The sequence below is a fragment of the Onychostruthus taczanowskii genome, unplaced genomic scaffold (assembly GCF_017590055.1).
Source record: "Onychostruthus taczanowskii isolate IOZ18803 unplaced genomic scaffold, ASM1759005v1 scaffold123, whole genome shotgun sequence".
Lineage (NCBI taxonomy): Eukaryota > Metazoa > Chordata > Aves > Passeriformes > Passeridae > Onychostruthus > Onychostruthus taczanowskii.
The window spans coordinates 1,133,854-1,149,508 of record NW_024498385.1 but is presented as its reverse complement, the minus strand read 5'-3'; the positions used below and the strand labels follow the sequence as shown (position 1 = coordinate 1,149,508).

The window sequence follows — 15,655 nt, the reverse complement described above, 5'->3', positions numbered from 1 at the left end:
TGGAACAGGTTTTCCTAGAAATTGTGCTGAGGCACCTGGAGGACAGAGGAGATTTGGGACAACCAGCACAGCTTCACCAAGGATAAGTCATGCCTGATTAACCTGGTAACCTTCATGATTGAGTGACTCCAACAGTGGACAAATGAAGGGATACAGATGGTATTTGGACTTTTGTAAAGCCTTTCACAAGGTCCCCCACACATCTGTGTGAGATGTGGGTGAGAAGCTGGACGTGTCCCGGCCATGGCACTCCCAAGCCCAGAGAGCCAAACGTGTCCTGGGCTGCATCCAGAGCCCCGGGGGCAGCAGGGCAGGGAGGGGATTCTAGGTGTGTATACAATTTGGTGCTTGTGTGCACATAATAAAAACAGACAGAAGTCAAATTTTGACTTCTTTATTTGATTTTAACAAATACAACATATTAAATTGGAATAGGGGAAATAATTTGCTTTTCCCCATTATTTAAAACAAAGAAAAAAATATTTTTGAAATATTTTTTATCCCCATGGCAAAGATCACACAAAGTACTTTATTTCAACAGTATTTAAAAAAGCTTTCTATCATTGGAAAACCTAGTAATAGCAAAAGAAACTCCATTTGTCACATTTACATTCTTGTAAATGTCCTAAACCAGGACAATTCTACAATTTGTAGATACTTTTAGGAAGAGCATGAATACAGGCCACACATTTGATAACCATGGCAGCAGAAAACTCTCTCAGGATTTTCTTTCTAAGGATTTGTTTGTTCGTAATTCAGTGCCAACATCGGAACCTTTATTTCAGTTTGTACTACCTGCACTAATGATTCTTGTATTAGTCAATCAGTGAAGCCGTTCTAACTTGGCCTGTAGAGATTTAAAATTCCCAATAGTAGTCTGCACCATTAGTGTGGGGCTCATAGACTGAAGTTCAACCAGGTAGCAACTAACAGCATCCAAGCAAACATTTGTGAATCGTCGCCTGCAAAGAAAACACAGTATAACAATGAGTTCCTTTTTAATCCTGTATCTCAGAATTTATCTGAACTAGAACATAAGCATTCTTTGAGTTGCAATGGAAAAGTGTATCAGTAAGACATCTGTCAGCTACTTTTAAGTATTTAACTATTCATTAAGAGAAATTTATTTTTGAAATCTAATGCCTGTGACTAAGGCATAATGGGAAAATAATTCACCCATTACTATTTATCTGATATTAAATATATACTATAAAAGCATGGTACAGTTTATAGCAATGTGAAATATTTAGATACTACTTTAGATATTATTATGGTCAATGTGTAAGTTATTAATTTAGATAGCAGTTTAAATGTCTTAAATTATAATCAAATCTCAATGTATGTATTATCAAAGTAAGTATTAAAATGAGACAACATTCACTAAAAGTTCTAATAGATATTTAAATCAGCCAACCATAAAAGACCAATACAGTGATAAAAGATAGAAGTAAACTATATGTGAACAGGAGATATTCAGGAGAATCAGAAACATCTATGTTTATAAGAGTTATCAAGACTTTGCCTAGTTCTGCTTTTTGGTTTTGAGACAAGATGGCTCTGACTGAAGTTCATATAGTCTATTCAAATAAAAATTGTCAAAGCTAGAGGTGATATGCAAGCAACTTTTTCAAGTACTTAGCTATCTTTTTTGGTAGAAACTTTTTCTATTATTACACCTAAATTTCTTCCTGATGTGAAGTAAGCTGAATTTTAGTCTTGGAGACCGGTTCATCATCAACCTCTTACAAAGAAATAGGGAAGAACCATCCCAATGTTTGGTCTTCTCTTTCCTAGAGTAACTCAGAGCTTCTAGAATTTGTACATAAAACAATTAACTGTTTCAATCACAAAATGCCCAATTTGTGTTTTGTCCCACTTTCACACATTGCAACGGATTTGTCTGAACTAGTCCTTAAAGTATATTGCCAAAAATCACAAAATAATCCTCTCAGTTTCTCAAGGATCTTCAGCGATGTGAAGAAAATTACCTTTGTGGAAGTAGTTTATAAGGCAGATTTCTACAAGTTTCTACCAAATAGTTTTGAATGACAAGTGTTAGGAATAAAATATTAAATTCACCCAAAAGAAGAAAAGCTTTGGGAATTGCTGGAGTGAAGAATTTTAGAATATTTTATGTTTCACTATTCATTAGGATATAGCTATCTTTTTACCTCATAGGTACTCTGCTTGGATCCTGTACATATCCTGACAGTAATACGTGAATACACTCCAAGAGATGCAACGGCTTTTTCATTCTACTCCAATATGGATCCTAAAAAAAAAAAAACAACAAAAAAACCACAGAATATTAAGGACACAAATATTAAGGAGACAAGACAATAAAAAGGTGTGTCATGTGTACAGGAATTGCCAGCTGTGCAATTATTTATTTATTGTATCAAGAAAGTTAGATAAATAGGAATTCTACCTTAATCTATATTTAAGCCTGTATTTAAACATTATTTTAAATTACGTATGTAAATATACATAAATTTAATTCAGTTTTCCATTACCACAAAGTCAAACTTCTTTGTTTATTGCATTAATGGATCAGACAAGATGTAGTAATACAACAAATTTTAATCATTATTAGGAAACAAATAAAATATACTTAATATACACTGTTCCTTCTGCAACATAAGAATTCTAATCCTATTTCATCCTAAACTAGCTCCAGGTAAACTAAAAGAATTAACGAATTTCCTCATCATGCTCTGGAACTGAAATGAATAAAATCCATGGATTTTATTCACAGGGAGAAGATGCAGCTTTTTTGAAGTCTTTGAGTAAAGAAAGCAAAGCTTTGAGTGCATATTTTGTTATATCCTTCCTTACATTAAGGATTTTCCCATTAAAGAGAGACCTTGATAATAGTTGAACACAGAATTTTTATTTTCTGTAGTTTTCCTTACCCGTGCTTTGAACAGCTGGTCATACACTTCAAGCAGCCTTGGCAATGGCACTCCAATTTCTTGCATGGTGTATGTTACAAAACCTACATCCCAGTTCAAAGTGCAGACCTGTTGCTCTAGAAACTGCACTAGAAAATCTGGAGGACATAAACAAGGGAACATTTAGATTCCAGCTTGTTACTGGGAGTCTAGGAAACAACGGCATTTAAGAGTAATTTACTATCAGCAGTGCATGGCAGGGATTACTCATACCTAGTACTTTGATACCATTTTGCTTTTTGTTAAGAAAAATTCATTAACTTTTGTTTCTATGCAAAACACATACTATGACTACATTTGCTAGAATGGCCTGAAAAACTACTGAAGCTTGTTTAAGTGCCTGTAACAACAGTGTATTGGTCAGCACAAAATGTTCATATTTAATGTTAGTTGCACATTATTTTAGTATTATAAAACAAAAGAAGATTTACTGCTGAACAATATATTTGCCAGGTTTTTATATAATTGTCAAAACATACGACCATCAGAAAAGCAGAAATTTTAAGAACTATCCAGAAATCTCCTTAATTATTTTCAGAATCTACCCATTCAGATGGCAGATGGTTCATACAGAATTTCAAGAGACAGCAGATAAATGTGCTTGCTTAAAATCTTAAACGTATAAATACACATTTTGTACTTTGTGCTTTGATGCAAACAAACTTTACTATTTTCTAAAATGGGATCTGCACAGCCATCCAAAAGTAACTGCTGCTGCCACCTAAATGTCATTTATTTCCCATTTCTTTTGAGATTAAAAAATGAGAAACATTTCTTAGTTTAAAACTTTTCTAAGAGTCTAAAAAAAAGCTGAAACCCATCCATCAAACATATGCTTATTTGCTACACAGGCTAACAACTTGCCTAAAGGAAAGTAGCGAGGTGTGCCAGCATAGATCTTTCCAAGCAATGCCAGCTTCAGACAAAGGGCTTGCATTCTGTCAGCGGGGCTCAGAGATACACTGTCACTCAACTCTGGAAATGAAAAGACAACACTTAGAACTTCAGGAAAAGTCCTACATTTATACAAAATGACACTGATGTACATAATTTAAAAATAATACATGAAAAGCCTTACACTCTTGTCAACAAAAAAATCAGCGCATGGAAGTAAAAATACAACCTTTTCTGATGTGTTTGCATGTACATTTTTAAGTTTTTATGCTTCCATGAAGTTCCATCAAACCTACTTAAAGAACTACAAACAAACAAAACCACATTCCAGAACCCAGAACAAACACACTACCACACAGCTTTTCCCTTACATCTTTGATCAATGTTGTTAGCACAATGGTAAACTTGCGCCCTAAAACCAAGGGGGAAAAAAGCCCCAGTCAATCAAAAACAACAGGAATGGATAGTGAATTCCTAACTGATGGTAAAGGATGAGAGAGATCATCACAACTCCTACTCCATTAAGACCTACCTTTTTCAATGACTTCTTGCCACAGAGTTTGCACCAAGATAGGATCAGAATGACCTGCACAATGTATAATTGCAAGCTTACACTCCGAGAGCTTAAAAGGGTCAGCAAATTCTCCATACAGCTGAAAGAAAAATTACCAAGCTTTACTTTTCATGTAGGATCAAATTAAATCTTAAAAAGCAGTTGTTTCTTATTTTATCTGACAGACTAGTAAACATGCAACGTAACTGTTGTCAACCACTAAATTTTTTTTTGCTACGTATAGTTTCATTTCTTAGATACAACAGTAAATTTTATATGAATTTGAAATGAAAACTTAATTTTCCAATAGTTTTTTCTGTGAGTGAAGAAATTTAAGAGATGTCATAATGAAAATAAACATGTGAAAGAAATTAAAATACTAAAGACTGAAAGACTATTAAAGTACAGAAAATTATGGTCCAGGGTAACAGACATTCTGAGACCAGGAATGATAAACTGCCTATTACTCTTCCTAGTCAATATAGAATAAGTCTTTGAATAACATTTTTTCTCCCCAAAATTTGACAAACTGGACTTTAACACAAGGAAATTTCCGTCACCTTGGTTATATCCATCAGCTCAGCATCAAGCTGGGAGATTGCATCTTGTACTGAAGAATGATGGGAATACTGCCGCTGTAATGTTTCTTGTATTTGAAGCTGGATCCTTGCAACCTTGTTTAAGAGGAAAATACAGTATTTCAAGATTTAATTAATTTAATCATAGTTGAAAAATACACCCAGGTTTAACTTGAGCCTATTTAAATATAGAAATATTGCTGCCTTACACCATTAAGTCTATTTTAACCTGCCTAACTTTGCAGGACGAAAGCAAAGAAATCCATTTATACAGAACTGGTAGTAAAACTGTTACGTGCCAATGAGACAAAGTGAAATAATACATTTACAGTGTAGCTTAGATTACTATTTTTTCTTACTTCCATTTTCTCTTCTAGTTCATGTAGGAATTCACCATCTGCAGCTAAAGAGGATATAGCAGTGGAACTTTTGGCACTCAAAATGGCACGTGCAATGTATTCAAGACGCTGCTGAAGAGAAATTTCTGTGCTGCAAAATAAATTTTCATATGAGTACTTAATATAATTGTTTGAGGCTAAGTTATAGTCTAGCTAGACTCTGGGAAGTAATATGTGCCTTTTCCAAATTTTACTAAATCATGCATGACACAATCCAACCACATTACCCCATCTTTACTGCAAGCTCAGTTCTAGTGTACTTCTCAATAAGAACTGGCCACTTATTAAGTTATAATTACAGAAAATGTATTGCAAAGTAATGTATAATACAAAAACAAACATTATCATTGATTTCCAGTAATTGCCTAGATTTAAACTAACACATCCTTTTTTTTTTTTTTTTTTAATTAAAACTCCTTTTAAAAAAGTACTTAGACAAAAGGTTTTGATTTTGTTTTTTTTTTTTTTTTTTGCTTTTCCCTAGTTACCTCAATATATAAACAATAGATCACACGTAATTCATACCTATGGAGGTCAGCCAACTTAGCCAAGACTCTGGCAGCATTACTAAAATTTCTGTTTTTTTCAAAGTATCTCCAGAGTAAATCCATATAGCGGACTTTGTTTTGGTCAATCTTGGTCATCCGCACCAGATAGGGCTCCAAAAAGGGGGCAGTAACCTGTAGACATCAGGAAGGTAACACTCATACTCTTGCTCTTCCCTGCCTTTTAAAGCATTATTACAATCACCTCTCCCAGTTCACTGAGTATACACAAGCTCACCTGTAACAGCTTGTCCGCCAAGTCAGCTTGTATCAACCAATTGTAAAGTGCAATACTGAAGAGTTCATCTGTTGAACGCTGAGCCAGCTTTAGCATTTGTTCAAACTAAAAGAAGAAAAGGTCAGAACTGCTATTAGAGAAGTGGCTACATTACTTTAAGCCCTGAATTACCATGCGACAATACTTAGGTTCACATTATTTGCATGTCATAATTTCTATTGGTTCTCTAGATATTGAGGCCAATTCATGACAGACCTTCACTTCATTAAACTACTCCATAATTTTATTAAAATAATAAATTCTAGACCCCTTCAAATCACAATGTTCTCTGGAGCGTAGTCATGACTTTTTTGTAAGTTTCTTACATGATGTCCAGCTTCTTCATTGCTTAACATGTTGGGGTCAGATGACAGCACCGGAGGACCTGGCTTTTTGGGTACACTGGGAGACTGAGGAGCAGCTTTACTTTGATTTACTAATTCTTGAAGGGTGTCAGTGATACACTTGTAGCTGTTCAATCTGTAAACAGAGCAAAAGAAAATAAAACCTTCGTCATTTTCATTGCAACTGTCCATAAAATAGTTTTCTCAAGTGCGTTATTGTATGCCTTTGTAGACAGTTACTAAGATTTAACGATTTTTGTCAGTTTCTTGTCAGGTGGATGTCACAACCTAGTTTGTTCTCTTTCATCTTTTTAAGAAGTATTTCCTGTAGTGTTCTGATCACAATGTTTTCTGCATCTGTTACCCCTTGTTTCAGATTAAGTTGCTGCCATATTAATCATAATCAAGGGGAGCATGATGCGCAAAAATATTTATATTGTGTCCCTTATCATAAAACGCTTGTTTATTATTACCCTGCATTCCTTCCATAAAAAGCTACTTTCCTAGTCACCTGAAATAAAGCACTCCACATAATCGTCATAAATTATCCTGAAAACTTGCCTTTCTTGAAAAGCTTGGAGTCCGACAACATCTTCTTCTGGTTCTCCATTTTTATAGAAATGAAGGCCAAGACCTTGGGGATCTTTCTTTTCAGCTGCTGTAAGAGAGAGCTCTACTACTCCCTCATAGAAACGCACTAGGAAAAATCAAAACAAATATCACTTTTCATTATTGTATTAAATTTGCAACAAAATGGTAAGTGACATCAAACATTTCTCAAGCAAATGCTACACTATTCATTCTGGTCCATCTATACCTGTTCCCACCCTGTGGCATTTATATGCAAACTTGAAGTTAAGATACTAAGTTACACAGAAGTTACATACAATGTCCTCCATAATATATAATACTGTACTGAGGCCCATTTCTTAACTGTTACATAATTTAAATGTATATGTAACTGATATACTGCACTAATTAGGATTGAGAACTTTCTTTCAAACAGCATATTTCATACAAAAGGTACCTGAAACAGTCTGCTTACAGAGAACCTAGTGAAATATTTCAACCACATATATGAAACAAACAGACACTGCAATATGAAGTAAATACATGGGACTATTTTAATATAGAAATGGTTGGCTTGTTAAGTCTAGCAAGGCTTTAAAAAAGAAAAGGCTGGCACATTGTAATTTTAAGATTTATTAAGCAACTGTTTATGGTAAAAAATTACAAGACTGAGTTGAAAGTTATCAAACAAAACAAACAGAAAAGATGGCATGAAAGAATACCATGAAATTATTCAGCATGATCAGTGACTGGCTCTTACCCTGCCTGTACTGTGCACAAACATTAGCAAGGTCTACTTGATTGCTGATCTTCTGGTACTCTTTCAGCGACTCCCTCAGCATCTTCTCTTTTTCCATTTTGCTTTGAGCTTGTCGAGATCGCTGAAGAAGTTCATTTGCCTAAAAACAAATGCAAAATGGAAATTATTAACATGAACACATCATGAATACTGTTAATGAGCTATTATTCTAAATTTCAAAGCCAAAACAGAAGAAAGACCATCCTCTCAAAAGCACTCTCTGGTCACTAAGTTTCCAGCAGAAAGGCTACAAGAGCATTAGAAGAGCTGAAGACTTAACCAACTGGTTTCCTATTCTCTCCTCACCAGTTACTTCTTTCAAATTCATTTGAAAAGCTTCAAAGACCTAAGTTCTTAAACACAACTGAATATCACAAATTCCAGTAAACTGTGGAATGCACAAAAACCAAGATACTATGCTGAGAAAGGTACTATGCTGAGAAAGACTGGAATAAGACAACATTTTATCAACATAAAGAAGACAGAGTTAAGGTTAGAGATCAGATTAAAGTTAAGAGACTATGAAAATAACTGCAAATGCATCAAATAATTTTTGTGTAATGTTCATTAACAGCATTAATCAATTAAAAGATGAAAATATGCCCAGAACTTGACTTCATCTTCTTCTGCTTCTGAAACTACTTGAGCATAATTTTGACTTACAAGCTGCCCAATGTATCTCATTTGTGTATGCTCTCAAGCTGTGTTTGGGTGCTGTAGAATCTGGAAGTGCACTTACCTTTGAACACACAGCATCATCAGTGCTATAAAGAAGAGGGCAGATATCTTGCAAATGGGCAATGATTCCATCCACAGCGGCATTATCTCTGATGTAACAGTTTATAAGAGAGGCAATGAGTGCTCCAGTCAACTCTCTATCTCTAATCACTAAGTCTTTAAAAGCAGTAACCTTTAGCTGTTCTTGAAGTTCCTGAAGACGAGACAGAATTTTATTAGTTCACCAAATCTTTTACTTGACCCTGTTTAGAAATGTCTGAATGTTCCAGCAGCAAAATTAACTGTTTCTAATAATTAAAAACTCCAATGACTACAATGTACAGCATAGAAATACATTATTTTAAATATACATTTTATAGCAAAATAAAAATCAAGGGCAACTACTAAAGGCCTTGCTGGATGCCTAAGTACAGTGAAAACTCCTCCTAACAGACCTAACAGACTTCCTCTGCCATCTTCACTATGTGTCCCTCTGTTTCAGATCTCTGACAGTAAGAATGGAATTAGCAGTTCCTTTTACTTCACAGGGCACTGTTAGAATGCACACCCTATGAGACTGTCAAAGTTTTTAATATTTGGAACAATAAAAATGACAGATTCAATAAAAGCTGGAGTTTGGAAAGTTCGAGGTCTGACCTCATTATGTTTTTTAAGATTAAATTACACTGAAGGTTTCTAATTTTTAAAAATTTATTATGTATATTTGCGCACACAGTCGCCAGTAGGGTCTAGGTAGTGACTATGTAGCGTCTGTAGATGATACTAACAGCATGATAATACAGCTACAAAAACTCTAAATCTACTGAAGACAAAGGACAATATTATACTTGTTAAACAGTTAGTTAGCTCCTTGTCCAACACAAATAAAAGTTGCACAAAGCTCCCCATTGCCCCAACACCATGAAGAGCAACAGCTTTTGTGCCTCTGTAAAGTTTACAATTATTCTTTTTGTGAACAAAATACACAACTTCTTAAATAATCCTATAAGGTTTTAGGACAAAATGCCCAGTATTCAAATTAACAGCTTTTTTCAATGGTTGGCTGCGAATTCGACATTAGCAAAGGGTGCACAGCAGTAGCACCTACTGTTCTACAAGTTTCCTTCTTTACAAACCAGGAGCCTGAAAGAGCTGCGATCATTTAGCTTGGATGCTTAGAGGGCAATATGTGGGATCTTACTACTATTTTTGAGAAAGTGTAAAGAATGCAGAGTCAGGTTTTTGTCAGTGGCAACCAGTAACAGGACACTGCACAATGGTAAAAAATTGAAGCGAAGGAAATTACACCTGAATAGAAGAGAAATCTTTCTCACTCTAGAGGTGGTTCAACACTGGAACAGGTTGCTCAGAGACACTGTGCAGTTTTCACCTTCATAGATATTAAAAATCCTTACTGGACACAGTCCTCGGCAATCTGTTTTAGCTGCCCCTACTTTGAGAGTCAATTAGATTATTACCCCCACTGCAAAGGGGACAGATAATCTCCAGTGGTTCCTTCCAACCTCAGCTGTTCTGTGGCATATTCTGGTACCCTACTTACACAGAAGAGCAAGGACTCTATTACCCTATTGTTCTCCATCTTTCACCAAGACTAGGGCAAAGAGTGAATTCCACTTGGCTGGAATATGCTGGTCTGTTCTTTTCAGAACATTTTGCAGAACATGCATAAGGTAAAAAAACCAGTAATTTATAAAGGAGACTCAGTATTAAGTATCAATAAAAGTAGAACAATTTATTGTTAGTGACACTTCCAACTGCATAAAATTAAGTGATTATGTCAATACTCCATGTCAGTCTCTTAAACATTTGTGACCACATATAAAAAATTTTTGTGTGGTTTAAAACTCATATGTTTCTCAATCACTTTAAGTAACAGTCCTTTGGGAATACTTAGGTAGCAAAAGAAATTCAGGTGATTAGTACGTACAAGTTAAAATTATATTATCCAGATCTTACCTTCTGAAGCTCACCTACAGCAACACTGAATTGGTGCTCACATAGCAACTTCCATAAAGCCAGTGCCTGGCAGGTTTTGCGAACAAGCTGCTGGATGCCTTGAAGTGAAGTCTTCTCAGTTAGCTGTGCCTCAGCTGGAAAACCAGACACTGTCAGCAAGTAACTATTCCACATGTTTCAAATAAGCATGTAAGTTTTTGAGGTTTTTCAGTAACCATCTCCTTAACTTTCTATCTTCTTTTCTCCTTCATTGCTGACTAATGCTGTCTAGCTTTCTTGGGAGATAAATGCTACGTTAACACTGCCCCAAAACAAATAACCCTCTGTCAACATTTATTTCAAACTACGCAACAAAGGAATCATTCTCTCTGAAAAACAAGTATGGTTTCCTGTGCACTAGATTTACACATCAGTCTTAAATTTTTACTTTTGTTCCAAAAATATGTATAATAAATGTATTTCTGCTGAACATAAAAGAAATCAAATTAAACCCATACATATTCCCTTTTTGTTTGATTACCTGCATTTACTTGTAGAGAGAACAATTACAATTACAGCTGGGGTCAACACAGTCTACACTACCTTTAAAGCAGCAACTACTCCAAAAACTACAACATTTAAATCTGGTAAGATGCACTAGATAAACTGAAAGGATAATGTTTGCATACTTGTAACATAGGCAGAACATAATTGCAACAATTTATGTGTTTACTTTTCAGTGTTTACACTTCACAAATGAGGTTAAAAATAATTACATTGTGTCATTCAGCAATCTGAAAGGATTGATGAACTCGGTAAAAAAAATAAAAAAAATAAAATTACTAAAAGTCTACCAAATCCTACATAGTGACTTACAGAAAATGTTTATATTTACACTATTAAAAGCCCAGGATTACACACACGTGGACCACAAACATTCACAATTCCATATATGCATCAACAACATTTCCCAGCTTGCCTGCAAGTGCTGGGCAAAAGCTGCACTATAAGAAGACAAGAATTCAAATGGGCTGTGCAACAGACCTCAAATTTCTAAACAAGGTTTTGTAGACATTTCAGTGACTGTACCTTTGGAAACCTGCACTATAGTAGTTTTTTAACAGGACATCGTGCTCACTTATCTCATAAAATAACTGCTTAGGAAATGCTATCTTGTAAATATAAATGGTTGTGCAGCTACTAAATACTGTAGTGAGGAGATTAAACAAACTTATCCGTAATGGAGAACATTAGGAAGGAAAAAAGGATACAGGTAAGTGTTCAAAACAATAGCAAGATATTTAACATAAAATTTGTGTGGAAAAAAGGCCTTTTTATTCAGATTATTTCACAAGAAAAGAGAAAAGCAACATCCAAATGCACCATTCCTTGATACTTCCTGTTCAAAAACAATTACATACCATGATATTTCCTTTGGAGTTCCTGTTGGACTTGCTGAGAACTTCCACCATCAGGCCGCATAAAACCCAGGAGTCTCTGCTGTAGATTGGCTGGTGTGCTGAAACTGCAATTTAAAAAAAACCCCAAGAAATGCTAATATGATTACAAATACCGAATCACTTAAAGATGAATGTAACAAACTCATTTTCAGCATCTGAATGTTGCAGCTGGAGACTATACAAACACTGCAACTCAACAAAACACCTATGGTAGTTTTTCAAAAGCTGTATATTAAATACCACATGTAAATTTACCACAATTAACAATACCTTGGGTTTCCAAGTGCTCCTACTGTAGCAAACTGTGAATTTCTATCCAAAAATTCTTGTAAACCTTTTAGTTCTTGTAGCACACATTCCAGCATACGGGATGGAACACTGCTTTCTATCTGCAAAAGAAAGAAAACTTCTTTACAGAAAGCTGGGTTTTCACTTCCTTTTCCAAAAAAATCAATTTTAAGCTAACATCACTGAAAAGACAAATAAGAGGGTACAACAAATAAATTGTGTGTTAGTAACAGATCACGGGAACATAACATAATTATACCACATTCATTAAGGCAGCATACATGCGAAGAGGCAGGAGTCCTCTGCAGATACACAGTATTCAAGATGCTACTTTCTTTGCCCTCCCCGATAACTAAATCAGTTATGCTTTACTACTTCCAACTCTAAGCTAGAACAAGGATTGAGCACTGAATTCTATTAACAGTCACAGCCAGAAAAGATTTTATTTTCATCATGGACAAAAAATGAAACAGCAAGATGTTAGTTAGGCAAATGACGAAAATTTTTTATGTCCTTCCACAACTGCAGTGACTATCCCAAATCACTAAAGCATTTTATTTGTAGGGTTTGTCAGGAGGGAGCATGCAGAAACCCTAAGAGGGTATCAAGGAAGTGACATCAGTAAACATGGAGAAAACTGGCCATTGACAATTAAGAGCAGAGATTAAATTAGTTGGTTTCTTAGAAAGTATTATTTAAAATAATAGCTTTAAAAGACAACTAATTATCAATTAAGAGATCAGCACTTACGAAAACAATCACATGACAAACAATGGGTCTTGTACCAAACAGTTTATAACTAAGAATGGAAGTTTAAAAGGACATAAATATTAAAAGAAACTTTTAAGAACACAGAATAATATTTTACATACTGCAACAATTTCTCGATTGCCACTTTTGAAAACTCTCTCCACGACTATACTGCCATCCCAAATATTTCTGAAAAAAAGACAAAAAACCAAAAAAAACCCAAGTCATTTAACCAAGTATTTTTGTAAGTCTTCTATATATAATTTCTTGAAAAAGAAATAGTAAAACTTTGAAGTTAAAAGTCTAAAATAAGGATTAATTTTCGATGAAAACTAAATATTCTAAAAACTAGCCATGACATCATAATGAATAGTGCAGATATAAATAATTAGCAAAATTCCAGATCTAAACAAACAAGTCTCATAACAAAAATTTCTTTCCCAGTCAGCATGCAGAGAGATCACCAACATATGCAGAACTCTCTTGTTGCTTGGGTTGCTTAGGGCTCAACTTCCAAGGTAACAGAATCTTTAGTAATGCTTCATTGCTCTGACTTCCAATTCTGACTAAATATTCTTCATAGAAATTACTTAAAGGTAGAACACTGATCTTTTAAGTCCTTCTGCATTTCTGTTTCATCCTTCAGTAGGAGTTTAAAACACACAACTCATAGTTTTTAAAAATAAACATGGAGATTTCAGAGTTCTGTTTATGCACTTGATTGCACGCTCAGTATCTACGCAACTTTCCTGCCCTGGTCATTCACTGAATGCACTATTATTAAAAGAGATGCAAAACCAACATATTATATAAACAAGTATTTCATAAATACAACATTAAAATTTACTAATTTCCAATTTATATGTTATTAATATAGAATGCACCACCTACATGCACCTATTAGTGCAAAGAAAAACTATGAAACAAACTGAGTGACAGAATCTCTTTTTACAAAGACCTCACCCTATAATCCGGGCAAAGTATATGCAGATGCCATTGTGTCTTCCAGAAAATACTATCTCAGGACCCATCATTCCACTAATGGATGTACCAGGGTGAGACATGGAATTTCCAGGAGTAAAAATAGGAGTTGACATAGCAGGAGGCTGTAAACCTAGGGTAAAAGTAGGTAATTATTACTCATTTCAATGTCAATGAAAAAGCCTTAAAAACTTAAAAATTAAGAAATAAAAATTGAGAAGAAGTGTGTTACCTTGCCCAGATGTCAAAATGCTAGGATTAGAATATGGACTATCAACAGTCAAAGGGCTACCTAAGAAGGGAAAAGAAATAAAGGTAAGGTTGTGGAACACAATCCAAATCTGCACCCTCCCAAATCTACGTCATAAAGTAGCTGTGCAAAAGCAGCAAAGTTGTTAAATCAAATACTTTCAATGTTATGTTTATAATAAAGTATCTAATTGCACTCACTTTTTATCAATCAACACTCCACAAGTAAAATAAATGGATACACTTCCTCCAAGAGCAGCTGTACCGGCATTTTCTTCCCAGCATTCATGTGTTAATTTGTTGCACACCATCTGTTGTCTGCATTGGATATAATATTGCCCACATATTTTTTCCTGTTCCTCACCTTCTGAATGCTGAACACTGGTAATATTACTTTTCATTTTTATGTGGGGCAGATGTACAAACACTACAGCAACACTGCTAACTCAAAACACTAAGTCTGAGACTGTCCACAGCCTCAAGTTCAGCAATGAATACTCCATCTCTTCCTGCAAATTAAGTCTGAATAGCTAACTTAAGACCTCAAAATATCAGGAGCATGTGTGGTCATCTACAAAAATGTCCACATACCATTAGCAACCACAAACAAGGTGATATATCACAGAAAAGAAAAACTGGCACTCTGGAAATTTGGCTTTTACCAAAGGATACAGTTTTGCCTAATTTGCTACAGTTCTCTCAATTTGGCAAGACACAACAGCACAGAGGGTAACACAGTGCCAATACATTCTCAGAGCACATTGTCATGTGTGCTAAAGCAAAGCACAAAATTGCAGAGAAGCAGCATGCAAATGCATGACTAGACTGTCAACAGTGGGAAAAATATGGAAATGGCACCTGGCCTTTTAATGCTAACATTATTGTTAAGTTAGTTTCACATGCAAAATTATGAAGTGGTTGAATGAATTTCTGTCAGCAGTGTCTGACCCACCACATGGGACATCCACAATATCAGAATCTTAATTTCACATGACAGTTCTCTACCCTTTGAGTAAACCGAGAAAGTAGTAGGAGAAGAATGGTGCCATCTTCCACCTGGACCTGTTACTGAAGCAAAACGGAAACATCTGCTTTGATACTAGGTTTGAAAGAGGCATTTATGACAGAACGACAAAAATAAGCAAACATTCAGACTTGGGAAAAATACATTTAGTCCTAAAATGAGTCTCCTTATTGACTACAGAGCTCCTGCCATTTCCCCCACAACCTAATTTCACTCCTTGTCTGCTCCTAGCACCTGTTCTTCCCATAGCTACTGTTCTCTCCAACTCAAATTTAATTTTCCATTCTTATGCCATGCCTCAGCTCTTGCTCACACTGTCAC

The 15,655-nt window shown here is 35.1% G+C and overlaps 1 protein-coding gene across 2 annotated transcripts in view; it reads right to left on the bottom strand.

The window, feature by feature from the left end:
* Positions 1-378: 378 nt before the first annotated feature.
* NUP155 (nucleoporin 155) overlaps positions 379-15,655 on the bottom strand; it is a 31,403-nt gene continuing 16,126 nt past the window's right edge. Inside the window, exons 17-36 of one of the 2 annotated variants that reach the window (XM_041396005.1) lie at positions 15,316-15,378; positions 14,294-14,353; positions 14,044-14,194; positions 13,203-13,269; positions 12,313-12,431; positions 12,004-12,107; positions 10,604-10,737; positions 8,649-8,840; positions 7,871-8,009; positions 7,102-7,237; positions 6,523-6,676; positions 6,158-6,262; positions 5,900-6,054; positions 5,336-5,465; positions 4,959-5,072; positions 4,378-4,498; positions 3,816-3,926; positions 2,913-3,049; positions 2,172-2,272; positions 379-962 (exon numbers count right to left, since the gene is read on the bottom strand). In XM_041396005.1, the coding sequence (XP_041251939.1) occupies positions 824-962; positions 2,172-2,272; positions 2,913-3,049; positions 3,816-3,926; positions 4,378-4,498; positions 4,959-5,072; positions 5,336-5,465; positions 5,900-6,054; positions 6,158-6,262; positions 6,523-6,676; positions 7,102-7,237; positions 7,871-8,009; positions 8,649-8,840; positions 10,604-10,737; positions 12,004-12,107; positions 12,313-12,431; positions 13,203-13,269; positions 14,044-14,194; positions 14,294-14,353; positions 15,316-15,378 (2,432 nt within the window). In that variant the 3' untranslated portion in view covers positions 379-823. The remainder of the gene's footprint in view (positions 963-2,171; positions 2,273-2,912; positions 3,050-3,815; positions 3,927-4,377; positions 4,499-4,958; positions 5,073-5,335; positions 5,466-5,899; positions 6,055-6,157; positions 6,263-6,522; positions 6,677-7,101; positions 7,238-7,870; positions 8,010-8,648; positions 8,841-10,603; positions 10,738-12,003; positions 12,108-12,312; positions 12,432-13,202; positions 13,270-14,043; positions 14,195-14,293; positions 14,354-15,315; positions 15,379-15,655) is intronic. The other variant, XM_041396006.1, reaches the window with a different exon arrangement.